The sequence below is a fragment of the Rhinolophus ferrumequinum genome, chromosome 23 (assembly GCF_004115265.2).
Source record: "Rhinolophus ferrumequinum isolate MPI-CBG mRhiFer1 chromosome 23, mRhiFer1_v1.p, whole genome shotgun sequence".
Lineage (NCBI taxonomy): Eukaryota > Metazoa > Chordata > Mammalia > Chiroptera > Rhinolophidae > Rhinolophus > Rhinolophus ferrumequinum.
The window spans coordinates 41,342,257-41,365,318 of record NC_046306.1 but is presented as its reverse complement, the minus strand read 5'-3'; the positions used below and the strand labels follow the sequence as shown (position 1 = coordinate 41,365,318).

The window sequence follows — 23,062 nt, the reverse complement described above, 5'->3', positions numbered from 1 at the left end:
TGGTATACTAAACTATCATGAAAATCCAGTTACTTTATTATGAAAGTTACACGTTAGACAGTGTTTTCTCTCAAAAGTTTTGGCCTAAACAAGTCAATCTTATTGACCTATTATCTGTATGATATCTACATAATATCATGGTCCTACTAACTGCAACAGAGTAAATTATTTGCTACATCATTAACCTAAGACAAATTCCACTTTCTATGAATAAAAATACCATAGACATCAATGGAACCAGAACCATAGAAAGCAAGTTTGCTCTGGCACTAAAAACTACATAAAAATGTCTGCCTCATTATCACACTATAATTGATGAAAGTGATTCCATCATAAAATGACTTTTTCTTAAAAGCAAGGCATAAAAAGCAGTTTGATTAAGTATGCTAGTAATTAAAGCCTAAAAAAGTCACTGAACGTGGCCCATCACAGATAAGTATCAGAACATTTTCTAAATTAGACAGTGATTCACTGCAATTAGAATCACACCTATGAGATAAGTGAATTAGAAAATTGCTTCCTTACTTCTCAGTCTGAACATAAAAAAGATGTGAGCTTTGGTTTGACACACACAAAAAAATGACCAGACAATAATAACCAAAATTGACTTGTTTCGCTTAAAATATCTTTTTTTTGTAATAAACTTAGAATGTTTTTATTCAAGAAAACCATGAAATCTTCATGCATGAATAAGAAATTATCAATTAGATGATAGTATAGGTAAATGAATTTGTAATTAATTCTTGCTAATTAAGGTATCCCTATTTGAATAACACCTGAAACCACTCTTCAACCTCGCTCAAAATAGCTTAAAAGGCATTATATGCTACCCCATTTTTAATAACAGTTAAACAGGGATTTTTGTTTTCTCTATCAGAATGCTATTATGGCAGTAATATGATGGCAGTAATGATATAAGTAGCATACCTAATTAAAGTTTTATAAGGCCAGAAGAAACAGTAAAATAAACCAAAAAAAAAAAAAGATAAAGAAATGAGCAATTAAGAAAATGAAATATATTTCTCTCTTTTCTATATCTAATCCTTTTAACTCAGAGATACTTACGTTTTAACCCCAAGACTTTTCAACAGGCATATTTTCCAGATGCCAATGGAAAGTATCTTTAAAAAGGGATTGGGGGGCTGGGGTGGTGAATTATAAAAATGGAGGTTTATTAAGTAATTAGAAGTTAGGCAAAAATTCTTTGTTCCTGTGGCTACAAATGTTTTCTTCTGCTCTTTGAGATCAGTTATAAAAATGCAGTGGACATTACACCTGATTTCCTCATTATGGGATTATTTCAGGGCCATACCTTCCAAAGACAGAGCACTTTCTCATGGCAACATGAGAGTATTCAATTCATTTTGCTGAAGCAAAAAGTGCTGCCTGCATTGGGGCTTCATAAGGAACAGTAAGGAAAATACCTTCAAGAGTCCAATTTCAATTGTTCTCAATGCATCTGAAAAATTTACTTAACTATAGGTACTCTTCTAAATTAATAATTCAAATAAAAATTGTACGATGTATTTGAAATAAAAAAGTTACTATGATATATTGATAGTTGAAACAAACTATAATTCTGCATTACCTATGTCCATAGATTTCCACCAAAAATTGCACTGTTCTCTTTCTTTGCCTGTTATTTATACATATGATATTTGGTTATTATCCATCAAATCTACCCACCCGAACACTGGTGAGCAGGGGTTTTAAACCATGCTCTACAAGGACCATAGGTCCCGTAGTTCTACTTCTTTTATCTGCATTTAAACAAAGTGTTCTACTATGGTTAAAAAAATGTTTAAGTTTGGAAAATACTGTATAGACGAAGACTCCCAAGACTTTCCTACTAAAAATGTCTGATGAAACAGCAGAGTAGGTGTTCCTATCTGTATCTACCGTATTTCTCCAACCATCAGTCTTTCATGGTTTATTACTTATTTCTTCTCTGATCATGTCCCATATATTTCTCTTATTTCCACAATACATCTGGGCTTGCATGATATCCTTTCTCTCTGGTGCTGACTCTGGTTCCTGTTCTCTTCTTGCCATGTGGCCTAGATTCCTCACAGTCAGATTTGCTGCTTCAGGGGCCATACTACCCAGGCCCCAGCAGCATCTGCTGTTCCAGAGCCTCTCTAAGGATAATCCCCACATCCCCCAACTCCTCTAGGAGAAATCTGTTTTAATAAGTCCAAGAGCACTGAATTAACCCATCAGGTAACTTGTTCTGTTACTGTACTGCTTCACAGCACTGGGCTTGATGCTGCCCACCTAACTGAGGAGGACCATTCTATTCACTGTCTTACTCTGCACAAGCAATTTACTTCGTTCAATTAATGAAATCTGTTGATGATGATCTTTGGTCATGGGAAGGGAAGATAAAGCTTCTGGCAAACCTTTCGGGTCTCTGGGATTTCTCTCCATGCTCACAACATGTCCAATTTTCCACTGTCTCCTTCTTTTCTTCTGTATTCTCACATTCCTTCAATTTCCCCTCGTCACATTACTACTTGCCTAAAAGTGCCACCATTACCTTTTATTCATGGGCTTCCTTTTTTCATTGGTCTTTGGGATTACACAGTAATTCTCAGTTACACAAATGAATAGACATTTAGGACCCTCACATTAGAGTTGAAAATGGGTACACAGAGTTACATAAATTGTCTGATTTGACTCTCAGGTTCATATGAAAGATGGGCCTAAGATTCACAGTCTTTTGTTTTTTTTTCTCCTATTTCTTCTGGGCTTCCTGTTAGATGCTGAACTTTTACCAAAAGATATGAATATTTATGTATTCAACTAGTTCATATTAATGGGCAAGACACTTTGGTTAATAACAAATGGGATTTGCTACTAACTTTGTCCTCCAGGAAGCTGAAGGTCATGCTCTGCCCACAGTGGCTGTCACAATGCTTAGAAGGAATTGAATGAGAGCTCAAAGGATTTGTTCTCCTCAAATTTTATCCCCTATAGGCACATATAACCTAATGACTGAATTTTCAACAAAAATCACATCTTTAAATAATGACACTGTATCTTCAGAATGCCTCTATTATTAAACACAAATGCTCCTAGAAGGTATAATACAGGGTACAATCAATATATTAGTTCTCACATAGTTGTTTATGGTCCATAAGAGAACAAGACAAAAAATGAAAAAATTTGGAAGAATTAACTTTCAGTCAAAGGGCGAATCCCAATCCTTACTGAGCACTTATTATATGCCATATTCCGGGTCAGATATTGAGCACTGAAATAATGACAAGGAGCTCACAATGTGGTAGGAAAACAGATGCATAAATAATTATAATACCATGAAGGTAGAGCTTACTGAGATAATTATGACACAGACCTAAGGCAGGATAAAGGGAGAGAGGCCTTCTAGTTGAAGGATATACAAGTAGGAGCTATGTGGTACTTTCTTTCAAAGAAATAAAAATTGTTCAGGATGCTTAAAATTCTGTGTGCACAAGATCGGACAATTAAGTTCACAAACTCATCCTAGAAAAAGGGCTACATACCTCACTGCTGAATATCACTATGGTCACCTTTGAAGTACTACCCTTGGGAAGCTATGCACCTACACCAGTGACTAGTCCACCCTTCAAATCAATTTTGGAACTCTTTTTCTGGAACGGCCATCAGAGCTGTCGTAGTATTACCCTTGATGTCCTGAATGTCATCAAAATGTCTTCCTTTCAATATTTCCTTTATCTTCAGGTAAAGAAAGAAGTTATTGGGGGCCAGATCAGGTGAGTAGGGAGGGTGTTCCAATACAGTTATTTGTTTGCTGGCTAAAAACTTCCTCACAGACAGTGCCCCGTGAGCTGGTGCACTGTCGTGATGCAAGAGCCATGAGTTGTTGGCGAAAAGTTCAAGTTGTCTAACTTTTTCACACAGCCTTTTCAGGACTTCCAAATAGTAAACTTGGTTAACTGTTTGTCCAGTTGGTACAAATTCATAATGAATCATCCCTCTGATATCAAAAAAGGTTAGCAACATCGTTGCAACAAGTTTGAGAACTTGTCACACTTCGTGTGTGAGAGTAAATGTATGTAAAGAGAGTGTGCACATGTGTGGGAGATAAAGATGTACAGAGACATTGGGAAGACATGGGGGTAGAAGAGATAGAGGAGGAAAGATGGGGGATATGGAGGAGACAGGAGTGGGAGATCCATGCAGTGTAGGGAGAGAGGGAGACAGGAATAGGGGAGCAGGAAGAGACAGGAGGAGGAGATGGGGATGAAGGGAGGTGGAAGGGGACAGGATGGGGACAGGAAATGTGCATGTGCACATGTCTACATTTGTGTGAGAGACAGAATGTGTGTGTGTGTGTGTGTGTGTGTGTGTGTGTGTGTGTGTGTGTGGCGGGGAGGTGGAGGGAGGAATAGGTTGAAGCTGTGGTATGCAGAGACCAGCCTCTGGGCTTTGTCTTGAAAAGGCTGAGAACTCAAGGATTTCAGGCAGAGGAGACACATAACCAGGTGGTGACTCTCCCTGTTTAGGGATGCTCCCTGAGTATCCGGACATGCCAGCCCCATGCCTGGCACTTGAATGTGGGAGGCTAAAGCAGATGCTGGCAATGTTCCATGCATGTCCTTGGGCACTTTCTGAGTGCTCCTCAGTTCCAGTATCACAGGCTCCTCAGCCCACAGGAGCACATGGTTAATTCCCCATCACCTGTACCCTTCCCCCATCAGTCCTCAATCAGTGATGCTCAGAAGACAGGGTATGTGTATCCCAAATGCTCTGAACCATTTGCCAACTTCCCTGTGGATTAAGCTCCAGGTGCCAACTGCTATAGCTGGCTTAATAATACACCGTTCCAGTTACCTGTACTGCCCTGTCTCATCTCTCCACTTGCCTAGTGACATGCCTTGCACTTCCCAAATTAACCACTTATATTTGAACCCCTGTCTCAGGGTCAGCTTCGGGGATAACCCAACCTAAGACAAGGACAAAGGGCACCCAAGGAAAACTGCTGTAAGGACTAACTGGAGCCCTTCTATAAAAGGTGTTAATATGGAGAGCAGAGGAGCAGAAAGAGAGAAGAACACAGTCTTCACAGCACTAATAATACTAATATTTACATTCTTGAACTGAGTTTATTCAGCCTCTTTATTCATCTGACAAGTGGCAATATAGTTACAACACTTTATTTTCAAAACTATATGACAGATCAATATCGTTAAAAAGCCCTGAAAAGTATTATAGGCCTCCAAATAAAGTAGTATAATTCATAAATCAGTTGAAAGGTTTTAGTTGTTTTTTTTTTGTTTTTTAGCTTTTAGTCCATTTAAAAAGAAAAAAAAAATTTTAACATTATGTAATAAAGTGGGACCAGGTGGAACTTTCCAGAATGCTGGGTGAGAGGAAGAGGAGTGGTGGCTGCCTGAGCTACGCAGAGCAATGCGCTCCTTCCCGCTCCCCCACACCAGCCTTGGCCCTCTCACTAGCTGTCAAAAATGGTGAAAGAAACCACATACTGTGCTGTTCTGGGAGTCACACCCAAAGTGACCCAGGAAGAATTGAAAAAGGCTTATAGGAAACTGGCCTTGAAGTACCACCCTGATAAGAATCCAAATGAGGGCCTGCCCGGTGGCTCAGGTGTTTGGAGCTTGGTGCTCCTAACTCCGAAGGCTGCCGGTTCGATTCCCACATGGGCTCTCAACCACAAGATTGCCAGTTCAATTCCTCGAGTCCCGCAAGGGATGGTGGGCAGCACCCCCTGCAAATGAAAATTGAACACGGCACCTTGAGCTGAGCTGCTGGATGGCTCAGTAGGTTGGAGCGCGTCCTCTCAACCACAAGGTTGCCGGTTTGACTCCCGCAAGGGATGGTGGCCTGCGCCCCCTGCAGCTAGCAACGGCAGCTGCACCTGGAACTGAGCTGTGCCCTCCACAACTAAGATTGAAAGGACAACAGCTTGAAGCTGAACGGCACCCTCCACAACTAAGATTGGGGGACAACAATTTGACTTGGAAAAAAAGTCCTGGAAGTGCACGCTGTTCCCCAGTAAAGTCCTGTTCCCCCTTCCCCAATAAAATCTTTAAAAAAAAAAAAAAGAATCCAAATGAAGGAGAAAAGTTTAAATAGACTTCCTAAGCTAATGAAGTGCACTCTGATGCAAAGAAAAGGGACTTACATGACACAGGAGGAAAACAGGCAATTAAAGGTTAAGCAGGTGGTGGTTTTGGCTCCCCATGGACATCTTTGATACATTTTTTGGAGGAAGAAGAAGGATGCAGAGAAAACGAGAGGTAAAAATGTTGTGCATCAGCTCTTAGTAACCTTAGAAGATTTACATAATGGAGCAACAAGAAAATGAGCTCTGCAAAAGAATGTGATTTGTGACAAATGTGAAGGCCGAGGTGGTAAGAAGGGAGCAGCAGAGTGCTGTCCAATTGCCAAGGTAGCGGGAGGCATTAAGAATCGTTCAGCAAATTCAGTTGTGCGCATGGAATGCCAGGGCCATGGGGAACGGATCAGTCCTAAAGATAGATGTAAAAGCTGCAATGGAAGGGAGATAGTTTGAGAGAAGGTTCTAGACATTCACATTGACAAAGGTATAAAAGATGGCCAGAAGATAACATTCCATGGTGAAGGAGACCAAGAAATAGACTGGAGCCGGGAGACATTATCATTGTTTTAGATCAGAAAGACAATGCTCTTTTTTCACTCCATGAGAAGACCTTTTCATGTGTATGAACATAACAGCTGGTTGAAACACTGTGGCTTCCAAAAGCCAATATGTACTCCTCACTACCAAATCATAGTTATCACCTCTCATCCAGGTCAGACTATCAAACATGGAGATATCAAGTGTGTGCAAAACGAAGACATGCCAATTTATTGTAGACCATATGAAAAGGGTGGCCTAATAATTGAATTTAAGGTAAACTTTCCTGAGAACGGTTTTCTCCTTCCTGATAAACTCTCTTTGCTTGAAAAACCGCTACCTGAAAGGAAGAAAGTAGGAGACTGATGAAATGGACCAGGTAGATTTTGATCCAAATCAAGAAAGAATACACCATTACAATGGAGATGCATACAAGGATGATGACCGTAATCCTAGGGATGGTTTAGACCTCTTAATAGGACCAATGAATAACACTCACTGCTGACATTTTATTGCAGTAGTAAATGAGTGGAGGACGATATAATCATATGCTCACTAATTGCTATTGTTTCCATTCTAATATTCAATTATAGCAGTGTTTTAAAAGTTAAATGAAGAATAAACTCAAATATAGAAGCTCAAAAATAAATAAGTAAATAAATAAAGTGGGCCGAGTCTTGAAGAGGGAGAAATTCACTTAAAACAATTTAGGCAAAATCCCCACTTCTCCCACACTGCTTCAATTTCTTTTACTTTCAAGAATTTTACCAATTAGAAGTTCATTTGCATTAACTATACTCTATTCGTGGGGAAATACCCCTGGCATGCTGGGGTGTGTGGGCAATACATAGTGAACATGCTCAATCAGAACACCTTTCTCCTGAGACTTACATGAGGTCAGTCAGCAAAGGAGGTCAAGTTCTGATACCTGCGTGGAATTAAGAGGAGACGAGTGGTTGTGGCATGCTGAAGGCCTCCACTGAACAGTGGCACAAAAGGAAGAGACAGAAAGAAATGGGAAGGTACCAGAGATAAACATCCTCTACCCTGAAACTCTGCCTACTGCACAGCTTGCTGGGGTAAGTGGTGTCACTGTCTGGTTTTGTGTGCACACATAAAGCATGAGGACTTAGGGTGACTGCAAAGGTAGAGTTCTCCATGGAACTCAACATCTGCCAACCGCAGCTACACGATCTGCTCTTTTATGCCATGAGCAGATTTTTTTAAAAAGGCATTCCTTACCCCAAAATAAAAAAGTAACATCTAGATAATTGTTGAACCATGCTTATGACTAAAGCATTACATATTCCTACAATTTATCATTCTTTCTTTAAGATGGTCCCTTATACCGATATTCTTTAGTAGCTCATTATATAAGTATTTTTTTTACACATCCTATTATATACAACAGATGCTCTCAATATAAAAATATTTACAAAGGATGATTTTTCCCTTCAAATTCCTCCCTCTCACATTTAGTTATAACAAGAAATCAATAATTAAGCAAAGCATCAATATGAAAATAAAAGGAAAACTACTATTATTTTCTTCATTTTACTGGGAAGGCAAAATTCCCTGCTTTGTCCATCACTATTATCTTCCCTGTGAACTCTTTGAAAAGAAGAGTTTGACAATGTTGATAATGATAATTACTTGTTGAACTTAAATCCTTTTATTTGACTACTAAGAGAAAAAAACTGTAGAATGCTATAGCATAAACTTGTTATTACTTGAGCACATCCAACCTTCAGATCTTGTTTTCTAAATACCTTTCCCCACCAAAAGAAACCGTATCTTCTAGGATAGGAGGCTAATTCCATGTCTGAGGCAGGGAAGTACAAGGTAAACCTGAAACATCTTGTGCCCAAAAGCAAAGAAGTATCAGAATTAATGGGATCATTTAAAAGGACTCAGGAACCAGTTTGAAGATACTCACTGGTCAAATTTGGGAAAATATGAACAATAAAAAGAATAATTACAGTTATTAATAACATACTGACTAAATAAAAATTCATAAGCATATGGTGATATGGGGGGCAAGAAGAAGGAAAGAAAGCTCTTCTTTAGAGAAGAATGCCACCTAATAGATGTATAAGATAAAATTAGAAAATCACTACTTCACAACCTCCACTATAACTAATTCGAGCATTGCTAATGGATCCTAAAACCACTAGGTAAAAGGCTATGGAAGAACAAGGTATTCCCAAGATGTCAAACCATCACCTCATAGATTTATTTACAAGTTCACGAAGGATAAAAGGTGCCTTACAATAGAGATCTAGAGATCGCCATCAAGGCATCAAACTCAACTTCACTCAGGTAGGACCATCTGACAACATGAATGATCAGCCTCCTGATAGGATGTAGTAGGAAGAATAGAACCTCAGCTGTGACTAGATAATTCCAGATTCAGTCCTCAGCGTCACAAGTTACATTTTAAGTACTCAATAGCCATGTATGGCTAGTGGCTACTGTATTGGACAGCATCAGTATAGAGAACATTTCCATCACTACAGAAAGTTTTATTGGGCAGTGCTGGTCTAGACTAAATTTCTAGTTTACAGGAAATATAGGGGATGCTATACAAATTAAGTTACATCATGAGGAGGTAGGATTCTTTGGAAAAGACAATTATGCTGGCAAAAATAGAAGGCAGCAGGAAAAGAAGAAGACCAAATATGAGATAGATTGAATCCATAAAAGACATAAGCATGAGTCTACAGGAGCTGAGCAGGGCTGTTGAGGGCAGGACACTGCAGACTTCACTCATTCATAGTGTCACCAGGAGTTGGAGCCAACTCAACGGCTTGTAACACACACATACAAGTTAAAAGATACTTCAAAGAAATAACCACTTTAATTCAGAATGTGAGTCATTCTACAAACCTGCCTTTTTCAAAAAAAGCCAGTGTCATGAAAAAAAAAGAGAGAGACTAAATTAGATTAAGAGACCAAAAAAGACACAAAAACCAAATGTAATGTGTGAACCCTAGTTAGCTCCCAGTCAGAAAAAATAAAAAGACTTTTGTGGGGAACTGGGGAAATATAAGTATTGGCTAGATACTAAGTGATTTTATGGAATCGTGGTAATGGTATTATGATTATGTAGGAGACCGTCTTTGTTCTTAGAAGATCCACACTCAAGTATTTAGGGGAGAAGTGTCATGGTATCTGCAGCACACTTTCAAACAAACACACACACACACCCACACACCCACACACCCCAAATATGGCAAACTATTTACAACTACTGCCTCTAGGTAGAGAATATATGAGCTGTCTTAGTCCATTCAGGCTGCTATGACAAAACACGACTGACTGGTGACTTATAAACAACAGAAATGTATTGCCCACAGTTCCGGAGGCTAGAAAGTCCAAGATCAAGGCATCGGCACGGTGGCCTTCTAGTGAGGACCCTTTTCCTGGTTCAGAGCCACTGCCTCCCTCTGTGTCCACACATGGTGGAAGGGGCCAGGGAGCTCTCTCTGGCCTCTGTTACAAGGCACTAATCTCATTCATGCGAGTTTCATCTCCATGGTTTAAGCAGCCCTCAAAGGCCCCACCTACTAATAGCATTACTTTTAGGGGTTGGGATTTCTATATATGAATTTTGGGGGGAATACAAACATTCAGACCATAGCATGAACGTTTGTTAAAATAATTCTTTTAATTTTTCTGTGTACTTTAAATTTTTGCAATAAAAGGATAGGGAGAAAACTGCTACAGAAAATATAAAGGAATGTACTGAAGCCACTTCACCTATAATCCATATTCAGTTGGGTTAACTGTGGCAACAACCCCTGACCAGCACAAATGAGACAAAAAGGCCTAGCCCTCCAAAACTTGGAATAATTTGTAGAACAGAAAGTTGCCAAGCACCTTAAGAGAATGGGCTGCCAGAATCAGAAGACGGTTGCTAAGAACCGTTGCTCTGGGACATACAGCCAAGGTGCGTGAAAGTGAACTCCTCGAGGCCCGTTGTATCCCCTCAAGTCTTCCCCAACACACCACCTAACCAGAACAGAGGAGTACAGACCACAGAAAAAGTCATTTAATGAAGGAAGCAATCTCTAGAGGGAACTCTAATGCTACTCAAATTCAATGAGGCCAAAAACTACCAGGTGCCAAGTAGAGGAAGGTGATGTGCCTGTTTTAAGTTGACAATTTGTGCAATATAAACAAAGTATAGATACTCCATTAATTCTTCAACTAAAGTAGGAATCTGAGAAAATGGAATTTCAAGTTCTCTAATGAAAATTTGTTCACTTGGTAATTCATGAAGAAAACTGATAATCTTATAGATGAAATGAACATTGTGACTGCCACTGATCTGAAACTTACTGCACATTATTTCTAATTTTAGCAAAAATGGACCGAAAAAATAGTACAAAACAAGATATCACCTTCAGTTCTTTAAGCGTCTCTGTATTTGTGGTAAAGTGTCCAACATGAGCTTGGACACGCTCAAACTGCTTTAAATATTCTTGATTTCGAGTATGAGCCTTCTTTTCTGATTCACATATTTCCTTCAGGTATTTCTTTAGTTTTACATACTTCAGCTTAACTCTAGAAAAATAAAAGCATATTTTTAAACAATGAATTCAGACTTTGATAAGCTAAGAATTTTAACAAAATTGAAAATTCGTGAAATAACGCATTCTAAGATATTTTACCCAAACACTGAAACCTAAAAGGCAATGCGCATGCATTTTTTAGAGAGAGGAAATTAATGCAACATCACAGGTATCACATCTAGGCATAACTCTCCTGAGAAATGTATACAACAAATTATAACAGTCACACAGTAAAGACTTATATGGATTTCTTTCTCAAAATTAAATGTGATTCTAAGAGTGGTGTTTATATGGCCATGTTCAGAGAATATCCCCATAGCATTCTTGTAAGTGATAGACAATCTCAAAACTACCTGCTCTTATGGAAACAGAGTTAAACGATAAATCACAGCCTATAAACATTAAGAAAATTAGAAATTTAAAATTTAAAAAAGCTCTCATTTAAATATAATTTTAAATTTTTGTTAGAAACTGCAACAACATCCTATGTTATTGAAATATTTTATAATAACATATAGACTATAACTCTACTCAAACTGTGAAAAAAACCTTTAGAGACTCATCCAAAGTATACTATAAAGATACACTGGTTGGCTCAAGATGTGCAGCTCACTCTTCTCACAGAACCAACTTTGCTAATTCTAGCTCTTTCTTCTTCACAAATATGTAAGTCATAAAAGAGTACCTGGTATGTAGAATTTCTATTGTTGGTTCAATAAATTATTCAATATTCTTTTATCAAGCAAAAATAAGTTGAAAACCACAAAAATGTTCACCCTCAAAAACAGATTTGCAAAGATGCTGGAGATGTTAAAAATTAATCTGCAGCAGACCTTAACCTCCACTCCAATAAATTTCAAAAAGTTCTTTGTTGTGCCAATAATTCTATGCTTTGATCTTGGTTGGCTGTCCCCATTTTTCCTTATGAACACAAAAATTAGGATTGGTTTTACTGTTACCTAAGTCTGCCATTTTCGACATAAGTGACAGTAATGAGGTGGAACCTAAAATACTGTCTTCCACGCACAGGTACTTGGTGAAGCTACTGGTGGTGGCCAGTGTCCACCTGGAATAAGTACAATAGTAGCCATACTTTCTCCAACCAAAGTCTAGTTTCATTCCTGCCCCTATATTAATCTTCAAAGCTGATCAAATAAGTAGGTCATCCATTCCTCCATGCAATCATCAATATGTTCAGTGTTCTACATAGGAAAACCACTCAGCTAGGGTTAACAGAGAAAACCAAAAATGAGATAAGTAGAATGTAGTGTGATGAATGCTATGAGGAAAACTGCAAGGGACTCTGACAGACTAGGCAACCTGAACTAGTTGAAGGGGACAGAAAGCACTTCCCAGTAGAAATTACTTTTCAGCTGAGACATGAAAGTTGGGTAAGAGTTAACCCAAAATCGGGGAAAGCAAGACTGAAAAGTTGAGGGGAAAACACTCAGGCATAGTAAGTAGCATGTTGGAAAGCTCAAGGGCAATAAATAAAAGGAATAACTGTGATATTGACAAAAATAATAATTAATAATAAATTACTGATTCTTAGAGTAACTCTGAGTCAGACACTGCTTCAAGACTATTAAATTTTCATCACTATCATTATACCCAGGTGAGAAATGTAGACACAGAATGTTGAAGTATTGTCCCAAGGTGGGGCTCAGACTGAATTGAGGCACTTGGCAACAAAACCTACCTGCTTACATTACACTACAAAAGATCTTGTGATACTTCAGAAATTGAAGTTTCAGTCCATGTAAAATTTTAGGGGGAAGCTGGCAAAAAATGGTGATGAGGAAAATTAAAAAGGGGCAGATAATGGCGGGTCTGGTAAGCCCTTGTATCAAATACTTTTCATGCCCTCCCCACATCTTCCTGGTCTTTTCTTTTATCAGCCACAGCAGCAACAACCTGGTAACACCTGGCTCAACTACGCCTAGTATCTTGCTTTCCCAGGGCTGCTTTTCTGAGTTTGCGACATGGAAAATATGGACATGAGAAGGAATTAACACCTCCTGGGATGGCCCTGACCAGTGGGGATCAGGAACCAATAGGTAAACAGTCCCCTCTTCCTTCCCTTCAGTGGACACTTGTGAGGAGCAGAGAGGCAGTCTACACTGTTCCTCTGAAGGTCCAGAGGGATCAAGTCCTAGGTGCCCACAGCAGTGACCAGCTCCTACTTCATTCTTCCCAGCCCTGCTCTCCAGTTTTATGTGAGCACTTTCTAAAATAAACTACTACCTACAATAAATAAATAAATAAATAAATAAATAAATAAATAAATAAACAAACAAATCAACCAACCAACCTACCATCTACACACAAACCCTTGTCTCAGACTCTGACTTCTTGGGGAACCAGGTTGAAGTAGCCATGTTACGCAGTTTGGATTTGACCCCACAGGCAGTCAAAGAAAGCATATTTTTAGCAAATCATACCCTCTAACAGGAAACAAGAGGCTGAGAGAGGGTAACAAACTCAGAAAACTGACAGCTTGGTAAAGGTTCCCATTCTTCCCACCACCACTACGCCAGAAGTTGTCCAAGAATAAGCTGCAGAAAAATTATATATTCTGTCTTCTGCCCCTTTAGCGGTGGGTTAGAAAAATGGCAACTGCCACAGATCCTCTAAGACTTAGGCCCACTTCTGAGGCCATGGCATCTACAACACTACTATTTATTCCATCACTTCGTTGGCTCTTCATGTTCCTTCTAAAGCTACTAGATAGACGAGGTGTGATCAAACAATACGGTGAATGTTTAAGTTAAAAAAAAAATTATTACAGCAAAAGACACATGGCCAATAAGTCCCCTCAAAATACTACCCCTTGCTTCAAACACTTATCCCATCGTTCTTGCCACTTTCAGAAGCAGTTCTGGAAGTCCTCTGTGTCTTTAGTTGCACTGTTGTGGCTGCCTCGATGTCCTGAATCAATTCAAAATGTTTTCCTTTCATGGGTCATCTTGACTTCGGAGAAGAGCCAGAAGTCGCATGGTGCCAGATATGGTGAATATGGTGGATGAGGACACACTGCAATGTTTTTATTTGACAAAAATTTCCATACCAGAAGCGATGTGTGACAAGGAGCCTTTCTGTTATGATCACAAAATTGGGTGAATGCTTCTGCCAAGTGCCATCCAATGGAAAGGCAGGGATCTTCAATACGGAAAGCGGTTTGTTGAACCTTAGTAACAGTGTATGTGACAAGTTTCAACTTGTTCGGTGCAGTCAGTCAGGTATGAGCTATGGTTGAGAGAAGGTATGTTTTAAAGTGTGCCATAAATCACAAACAATACATTAACATGAAATGGGCAAACGATTTCATCTTCCATCATGACAACACTCCGTGTCAGACATCGCTTCTGATATGGCAATTTCTGTCAAATAAAAACATTACGGTGTGTCCTCATCCACCCTAGTCACCAGATCTGGCACCTTGCGACTTCTAGCTCTTCCCCAAAGTCAAAATGACCATGAAACCTAACAGTTTTGAATCAATTCAGGACACTGAGGCAGCCACGACAGTGCAACTAAAGACACTCATGAAAGACTTCGAGAACTGCTTCAGAAAGTAGCAAAAGCAATGGGATAAGTGTGTTCAGAGTGGGGGGAAGGGTATTTTGAGGGGGATTAATGGCAACGTGTCTTTTACTGTAATACATTTTTTTAATTTAAACATTCACCGTATTGTTTGATCATACCTCATATGGCTATCCTCCCTGACTACTACCTTTGGAAGTACACAAAATCTTAAAACCAAAGAAAAATTTTGAAGGTGAGGAAATAAATGGACTTGATGAGTGATTTGGTTTTAAAGTATTCTTGGCTTCTCTCTTTTTTGAATAAAATTATATTCACTTATATTATATTCACTTATATTATATTCACTCATATTATATTCACTTATATTATATTCACTTTTTCACTTATATTATGATATGGATAAATCACAAACTTAGTACTATATCATAGCCAGACATTTTTCATATAAATAATATTGGAGGTAACACCATACATTTGGCTTAAAGATAAAGTTCAGTTTCCATAAAATAGAATTAAAAATATTAAGTTTGCTCTTTTTTTAATTACTTATTTTTTTCAGTTACTGTTGACATTTAATATTATTTTATATTAGTTTCAGGTGTATAGCATACTGGTTAGACATTTATATAATTTATGCAGTGATCCCCCTAATTAGTCTAGTACCCACTTGGCACTATACAGTTTTTGCAGTATTATTGACTATATACTTTACATCCCTGTGACTATTTTGTAACTACCAATTTGTATTTCTTAGTCCCTTCATCTTTTTCATTCATAAATATTTGCTCTTAATATTAAAGTAACCTAAAAAGGATAACATGTATATTATCTACTATTCATTATAATTTTAACAGTCATTGTCATATATCCATGGACAAATGAGACACCACATAACCCTGCCTACAACAGTTTGTTGAAAGATCAGCTACAGCAATTCTGCCTTAATCACTACACAGGCTTAATGTGTTTAAATTGTGACCAGAAAGATAACAATAACTATAATGTGTCTTATTCTTAAGGTATTTAATTAAGCAAAATAGATTCTTGAAATAACACAACCACCAAATATGCAAATTGCTTTAAAAACTGTTACCACTGTCATATCTTACCTGCATATATCAGATTGATTATATTCATAAAGTTTCTTTTCCAGTTCCAATCTCTTCTTTTCACTGAAGTACAGAAAGAAAATATTTTATGAATAATTACACTAATGAGTAATAGGCTGTCGGATTTAGAACATGATCTCCTTTAAAATCACACCTTTGTGGGAATGCTTCTCTGGTCTAAGAAGCAGAAAATGCCAGCTGCATTTGAAACTCAAGACACAAAAATACTTAGCAATCACCAGGGATGTCTAAAAAGCAAAGAGGGCACCAATATGAAGCAAAAAGAACACGATTCTCAAAGTAAGTGGGGAAAGGCAATAAGAAAAGCCTAGGAATCAGGTTGATTCATTCAGCAAGTATTTCTTGAGTGCCATGATGAGCCAGGCACTGTTCTAGACCTAGAGATTAACATGGTGTACAAGGCAACCAAGAACTCTGTCCTCAGGGAGCTGACATTCTAAGGGGAAGGACAGACATTAAACAAGATAAATATGTAAAATATAATATGGCCAGACTTCTCTGAGATGATAGGACATGAAATGGGGGTTCTACCAGGACTGGACATGATGTTTCCACAAATTTACCTTGGACTGATGACTGGTGGCCTGCTCTGCTCCCAACTAAACAAGTCTGGGCAGAGCCAAGTGGCTGAGTTAAGAAGAGATCTCTGAAAAGTAGACCTGGCATAACTCACATTTAATGAAGACAAGGTCCCCTAACACTATTACTTCAAATTTGGGGGAATTTCTTTTATAACTTTGTAATAGCACCATGATTTGTCACTAACTGCTATTCCCTGGAGCTACAAGGTGTGATAAAAAAATATGGTGAATGTTTAAATTTAAAAAAAACTATTATGGTAAAAGACACATTGCCGTCAATCCCCTTCAAAATACTCCCCCTCAATTCGAACACACTTATCCCATCATTCTTGCAGTCTGGAAGTCTTCTTTCGCATCTTTACTTGTGCCGTCATGGCTGCCTCGATGTGCTGAATCATTTTGATTTTGGGGAAGAACCAGAAGTCGCACGGTGCCAGATCCGGTGAATAAGGTGGAGGAGGACACACCGTAATGTTTTTATTTGACAGAAATTGCTGTGTACCAGAAGTGATGTGTGATATGGAGTGTTGTCATGATGGAAGATGACTTACCGCACACTTTAAAACACACCTTCTCTCAACCATAGCTCATACCTGACTGACTGCACCGAACAAGTTGAAAAACCTGTTACACACTGCTATTAAGGTTCAATGCATCGCTTCCAGTATTGAAGATCCCTGACTTTCCACACTGGATAATACTCAGCAGCAGCATTCACCGTATTTTGTGATCACAACAGAAAGGCTCCATGGCACACATCAATTCTGGTACGGCAATTTCTGTCAAATAAAAACATTAACAGTGGTGCCCTCATCCCCCTTATTCATCAGATCTGGCACCGTGAGACTTCTGGTTCTTCCCCAAAGTCAAGATGACCATGAAAGGAAAACATTTGGAATCGATTCAAGACATCGAGGCAGCCACAACAGAGCAACTAAAGACACTCGTGAAAGAGACTTCCAGAACTGCTTCAGAAAGTTGCAAGAACAATATGATAAGTAGGTTCAAAGCGAATGGGAGTATTTGAGGGGGATGAATGGCAATGTGTCTTTTACTGTAATACATTTTTTAAATTTAAACATTCACCGTATTTTTGGATCACACCTCATATAATTCCATGTTAGAAAATTTTGTGTCACTTTTTCCCTTTCTAATGTTCAGTGATCAACAGGATACTTAGTTCATAAAGAGTGAATGACTGGACAGTGTGAGCCATTTGTCATTAAATTATAAGAGCAGAAATACCCTGAAATATATCTGTGACCTTGTGCCTCTGATGTCATGCTTCACCTCTGCAGTATTCCTGCTAAGAAAGTATGACCAGAGTCTGGTCATGAGGAAACATCAGATGGACCCAGCTTGAGGATCACTCTCTGGAATGAAAGTTGTATTCTGTGAAACTGTTGGGAACATGAAAGATCGGGAAAGACTAAGGAAGAGTTTCAGACTGGGAGAGACTGCAGAGACATGGCAACCACATGGAACACGGGTTCAAGATGGGATCCTGGACCAGAAAAGAAAAAAAGTCTTAGTTAGGACAGCTGGTGAAATGAGCAGTTGGTGAAATTTGATTGGGGTCTGTAGATTGGTATATTAATGTTGATTTCCTGGCTTTGATTTCCTGGAGGGTTATATGGTGATAATGTGTTTTTTGGAAATACACACTAAAGTTTTTAAGAGTGACAGGGCATCACATCTGCAGTTCTCAAATGGTTCAGAAGACTAATGGCTTTATATAGGTAGACAGAGAAAAAGAAAATGTAACAAAATGTTAAGAGTTGAAGAACCTGGGTGAGGGGAATATTGCCATCTTTGTCCTATACTTTCAACTTTTCTGTAAACTTGAACTATTTTAAAATAATTTTAAAAATTCATCTATGACTTTCAATGAAAAAGGACCACTGTCTGGGAATCCATCTGCTCCCAAGCAGCAAGTTCTTTTCAAGAATGAACACTAAACTCCTTTGTTCCCACTCTAGCTTCAGCAGATACATACAACTGCTAGTCATACTTCTGTATCTTGGCACTTCACACACGGAGAAAACATAATCAAACACCTCTTGGCCTACCCTTCCAGGCAAGATGATTCTAATCTCATTAACTCATCCCAGGCCTATTTTCCATCCTTGTCATCCACATTGCAGTACCTCTGAATGTTATCTTTCATATATGCTTTAAATTTAAAACTTGAAACCATATATTTACCCCCAATAAAAAGCCAGAGAAAGGCTTTTTGGGAGTATCCTGTTGCAATTTCTACATGCTAAATCTCTATTTCAGAATCTTTGAAACATCTAGTCCTGGGATATGTACCCATAGTCAGTGGTTTCACCCTCCTGCATCCCCCCCACCCACAACCTTTTTAAGTTTTACACAGCTGGGCAGTCCTTAAAACAGTAGCCATGTGGTGTAGTTTTCTCTTTTAAGCCATTTGTTATTCTGTTTTTGTCTCAATACCATCTTCAGCTTTACTCAACAAATATCTCAGTGTCAATCTCTGAACTATTATGATATCTCACCCTGAATCAATCTTGGCATTGAAAAAACTGGGTCTGGTTAATGGGCCTTTTAAGGAAATGTTTTTATATAATTGTAAGAGTCAATTCCACTTATATGTTTCCACCATGCATGCAGCACTATACACACTGTAACAAGTCACTTCAACAGGCTCTTTCAGATTCAATGATCGACTTTTACTACAATGCAGAGACAATACCATACACAAAAAGGAGAAAATTCAGAGTATAAAATTACATCTATGTGTGACTACAGCTAAGACAATTTGAGCTGGAAATACACCAGTTACAATGGAAGGGCCAAGTTATTAGACCAGCTAACAAATACAACGACCCACTTCAAAGGCCAAAATAGGGCAAGTTTTTTTTTTCTTTTTTTTTTTTATCTCTTACTCCCAGGAAATTTCTGAACTGATAAAGCAGCTGTAACTACCCCGGGTTGCAGCCTTTAAAATTACTCTGGAGTTAGGAGACAATGGTTCTTGTGGTCACTAGAATTGGTTAATAAAAGGGGAGGGAGATTCATCCAGATACTCAAATAGGAAACAATGATATTCATTTTGCTCTACAAAATTACACCTTTCAACTTTTTTACTTTGAGGCTCATTATCCTAAGAGAGAGAAAAAAAATCTGTGGCCCTACTTTACATGTCAGTCAAGGTCCCTCATTTCTGGTGAAGAACCAAGGTTCAGAGAAGTTGAATGACCTGCTGAAAGTCATACAACTGTCCATGGACTAGAACCCAGGTTTCCACATTTCTACTGCCAAAGTTATTGTATCCAAAGTTATTTGCCTCTGTATTTATTGACTATGTGTTAAGAGTTATTTACAGACTTTTAAAATGAAAAATGAATACACACAGCAACAGATTTTCACTGACATAAAAATAAAACAAACCTCCAAATGCAGAACCATGAATAGACTATACAATTTGACTCAAATTTCTTATATAATTTCAACAGCCTCATCTTGCTTAATAGTTAAAGCATTAAGTGTTAAAAATAAAGTGAACAATAATAATTACACAGTTATATACCATAAGGACTATAAACAGCCAGGTGTTCTAGCACAGGAAGCAAAAATGATAACTCACAATTAACTTAGTTAACAAAGAATGCCATTTGACCCAGTAACATTTTGAAATCAGAACTTGGGCTAAGAGATAAAAATATCTAAAGACCTGGGGTAACTAAGCCACTCTTCTAACAGAACAGTGAAAAAGCACTTTATTTGTACTGATGTACAGAGCAAGGTCTAGTCTCTTTAATTATCAGGTATATGCAGACACTTAATACCATCTTTGAAATATCACACTGTCAAAAGAAAGAAACGTCACACTGTCCACTTTTCATGGTTGACTGAAAAATGGTCATTATTTAGTGGCAACGTGTAGCTACATTTATTTAGTGGCAATGTCTATACAAGACATTCATAACTCCTGGACACTAGCTGGTTGACTTTGGGATTTCTTCCAGTCATTCAACAAACATTTATCAAGCCCCTCCTCCATGTCAGGTACTCTATCAGGAGCTAAAGATCCAGGTAGATATGGTTCCTGTCCTCCTGGAATCCTCCTGCCTAGGGAGTGACTTAAGCCATTATCTAGAGTGCTTAAGAACTCTGAGGTTGCCTAAGTTAGGGAATGGGTTGACCAATACTTGGTGCAAGGAATGAACTGCAGGAAGTTGACTTTTTAAAAAAATTATTATTATTAGTTTCAGGTGTACAAAACAATAGACATTTATACCCCTCACAAAGTGATAACTCCCCTCCCCCAATCTACTACCCTTCTGACATTGTATATAGCTGTTACAGTTCCCCTGACTTTTTAAAAGCTGGCGGTGAGGAGGTCCCTGGGGTGGGTGAGTAGTAGTATGTCATAAAGAAAATAAGATGTAGAAAAAGCTTAAGAAGTAAAATATGGTTAGGACAATTAAGGAGGCCTACTGTACATGCTCTACAAATATTTGACAAGAATTAAAGCTAGCATAAGATGAATACCATTCCTTTCAAAACCACTTACTTCTGCCTTTCCTTACATGTAATTGTCATTTTAGAATTGTCACACACAGCTCTCTTCACTAAAATGATTTTATAACTTTTAACACTCATTAAACATTTTGTTTATCAAGAGATCCAAAAATCTATTTCCTTTCTTATCAACTAACGAGATATCTAATTTCAATTAATTCAGCCGCTAAATAGTTCCAAAAACTTATCTTTTATGTGGTTATTTATAGTAAGTTACTTTATAATTTTCTCTCTTCACATGCTCTTAGGTCTAGCTATTTTCAGTGGTTCTCATCTTTCTTGTCTTATTCAAGTTATCAATCAAGGTATTATGAACCCTCTGGAAGCTGGACTTCTCTCGCTGGAAATTTCATTCTTTTGCTGGAAATTTGGCCCCCAAATTCTCCTATATTTAAACAGGGCATATACTTGATGCGTCCGCCTGGACCTGTCATCATTGCTGCATTGTAGCTGCCAGGGTGGGATCACAACTTGAAAGAAACTGGGGAGGAAGCGCGTTGATGGGGACTGGAGAAATTCACAAGGTTTGACTGAGAATGACAGGCAAGAGAACTCCCACTCATTTCTGGGCAAATTCAGTGATGTGGCCACCTCTTCCAGCGGGATACATCCCGTAAGGTGGGTATGTCTGGTCAACTTTGTCCTCCAGGCACCAACGCTTGGGAGACGTCGCGGGCAGACCTGGGCCCAGAGGAACCACCGGCGGGGGATTGGGAAGGAACTGGGGGGAGGACAGCAGCTGACCCTCGGCGCACGCCGATTCCCAGACCCACTCCGATTGGCCGTACCTGTCCCGCAGCGCATGCTGGAGGATGCCTAGCCTCTCGTAGTAGTAGGGGCTCGCCAGAGGCGCGGACCGTGCGGAGGTAGAGCGCATGCCGCCGCCGCTTCCGCGCTTGCTTCGCACCACCTCTGGGCCGCCGGGGAACCCCCTTGTCCAAGGCGGCCGCCCCACAATGCACCGCGGGTAAACCCGGCGCGCTGGCGCCGTACAAGGGGCGGGGCGGAGGCTTGCAGGGGGAGTGACAGAGGAGGAGCGCCGTAGAGGGGCAGGGCAAGGGGGGGGGGTTAGGAGTCGTTGAGGGGCGGGGCGCCGTGAGGGGACGGGGAGGAAGCGGGGCGTCGTCGGAAGGAGCCCGGGCTGTGACTACAGGAAGGTGGTGAGGCAAGCAGCCTCCGCCCGGAGACAAGCATCTTCCTTCCCTCTAATCCTTCCCAATTCTCACCGGAGAGACTCTGGCCGTCATCCGAGGCCCTCTCTGAGGGCCAAGTCAGAAGTCGACCCCTGATCCCCGCCCCTCAGGGGATGGGGGCTGGGCGGGAGCAATTCATGTGATCATTTTTGTCTTTAGCATCAAACGCGTTAATTTTACAAGGTGAATTCTCTCCTTCTTTCCAGCCACCTTTCCCTCCCTTCTTCCCAGGAGTTGCGGAGTGTCAGGCACAGTGCTAAGCTTGTTATCCTTCCAGCACTTAAAAGCAAAACAACACCACAAAGACAAAAACCCCAAATACTAAGCAACTGTGCCCAGCCCTAACAAGAATAACTCCTTACTTGAAAATCCGTGCTGACCCTAAGGGTGTGGTTAATGCTGTGGATCACATTACGGGTTGGTGAAGAGGGGAAAGTTGTTAACAAGTTGCTTGCAAAGCAGAGATTTGTTTGTGTAGACACCCTCAGTGGACAAATGCCCTGTGGAATCCTTCAGTAGGGATTCTGAAGCCAGGCTTCCTGGGCTCAAATCCCCTCTTCCACTGTCCAGTGTGACCACCCTCGTGTAAGCCACCTTCTTGAAGCCTAGAGATCATTATATGTAAAATGGGAGGATGTTGCTGCAGGACCCATCTATGCCTCTGTTAAAATGATTAAATTCAGTAATGTCTGTAAGTGTTTAGAACAGGGCCAGCACATAGGAAGCATCAGTTTTTATCATCACCATCATCATCAGGAACTTTCAGGAAAAGCTTCCTGAAGGAAGTGCAATATTTCAAAACACACAGGGCAAAAGAAAGAAACTATAGAGTTTCTTTAGTCTGTTATTCTTCATTTCTGTTGGTTTC

The 23,062-nt window shown here is 39.4% G+C and overlaps 1 protein-coding gene and 1 pseudogene across 8 annotated transcripts in view; one reads left to right on the top strand and one right to left on the bottom strand.

The window, feature by feature from the left end:
- The window catches only part of KIZ (kizuna centrosomal protein), a 155,756-nt gene extending 133,805 nt beyond the window's left edge, over window positions 1–21,951 (bottom strand). For 5 of the 8 annotated variants that reach the window (XM_033094995.1, XM_033094996.1, XM_033094998.1 and 2 more), the window contains exons 1-3: window positions 21,790–21,951; window positions 15,852–15,914; window positions 11,026–11,188 (exon numbers count right to left, since the gene is read on the bottom strand). In XM_033094995.1, coding sequence (XP_032950886.1) covers window positions 11,026–11,188; window positions 15,852–15,914; window positions 21,790–21,878 — 315 coding nt within the window. In that variant the 5' untranslated portion in view covers window positions 21,879–21,951. Of the gene's footprint in view, window positions 1–11,025; window positions 11,189–14,263; window positions 14,443–15,851; window positions 15,915–21,789 lie in introns of those variants that run through there. The other 3 variants (XM_033095002.1, XM_033095001.1, XM_033095000.1) reach the window with 3 other exon arrangements.
- LOC117016007 (dnaJ homolog subfamily A member 1-like) lies at window positions 5,031–11,018 on the top strand (annotated as a pseudogene).
- Window positions 21,952–23,062: the final 1,111 nt, after the last annotated feature.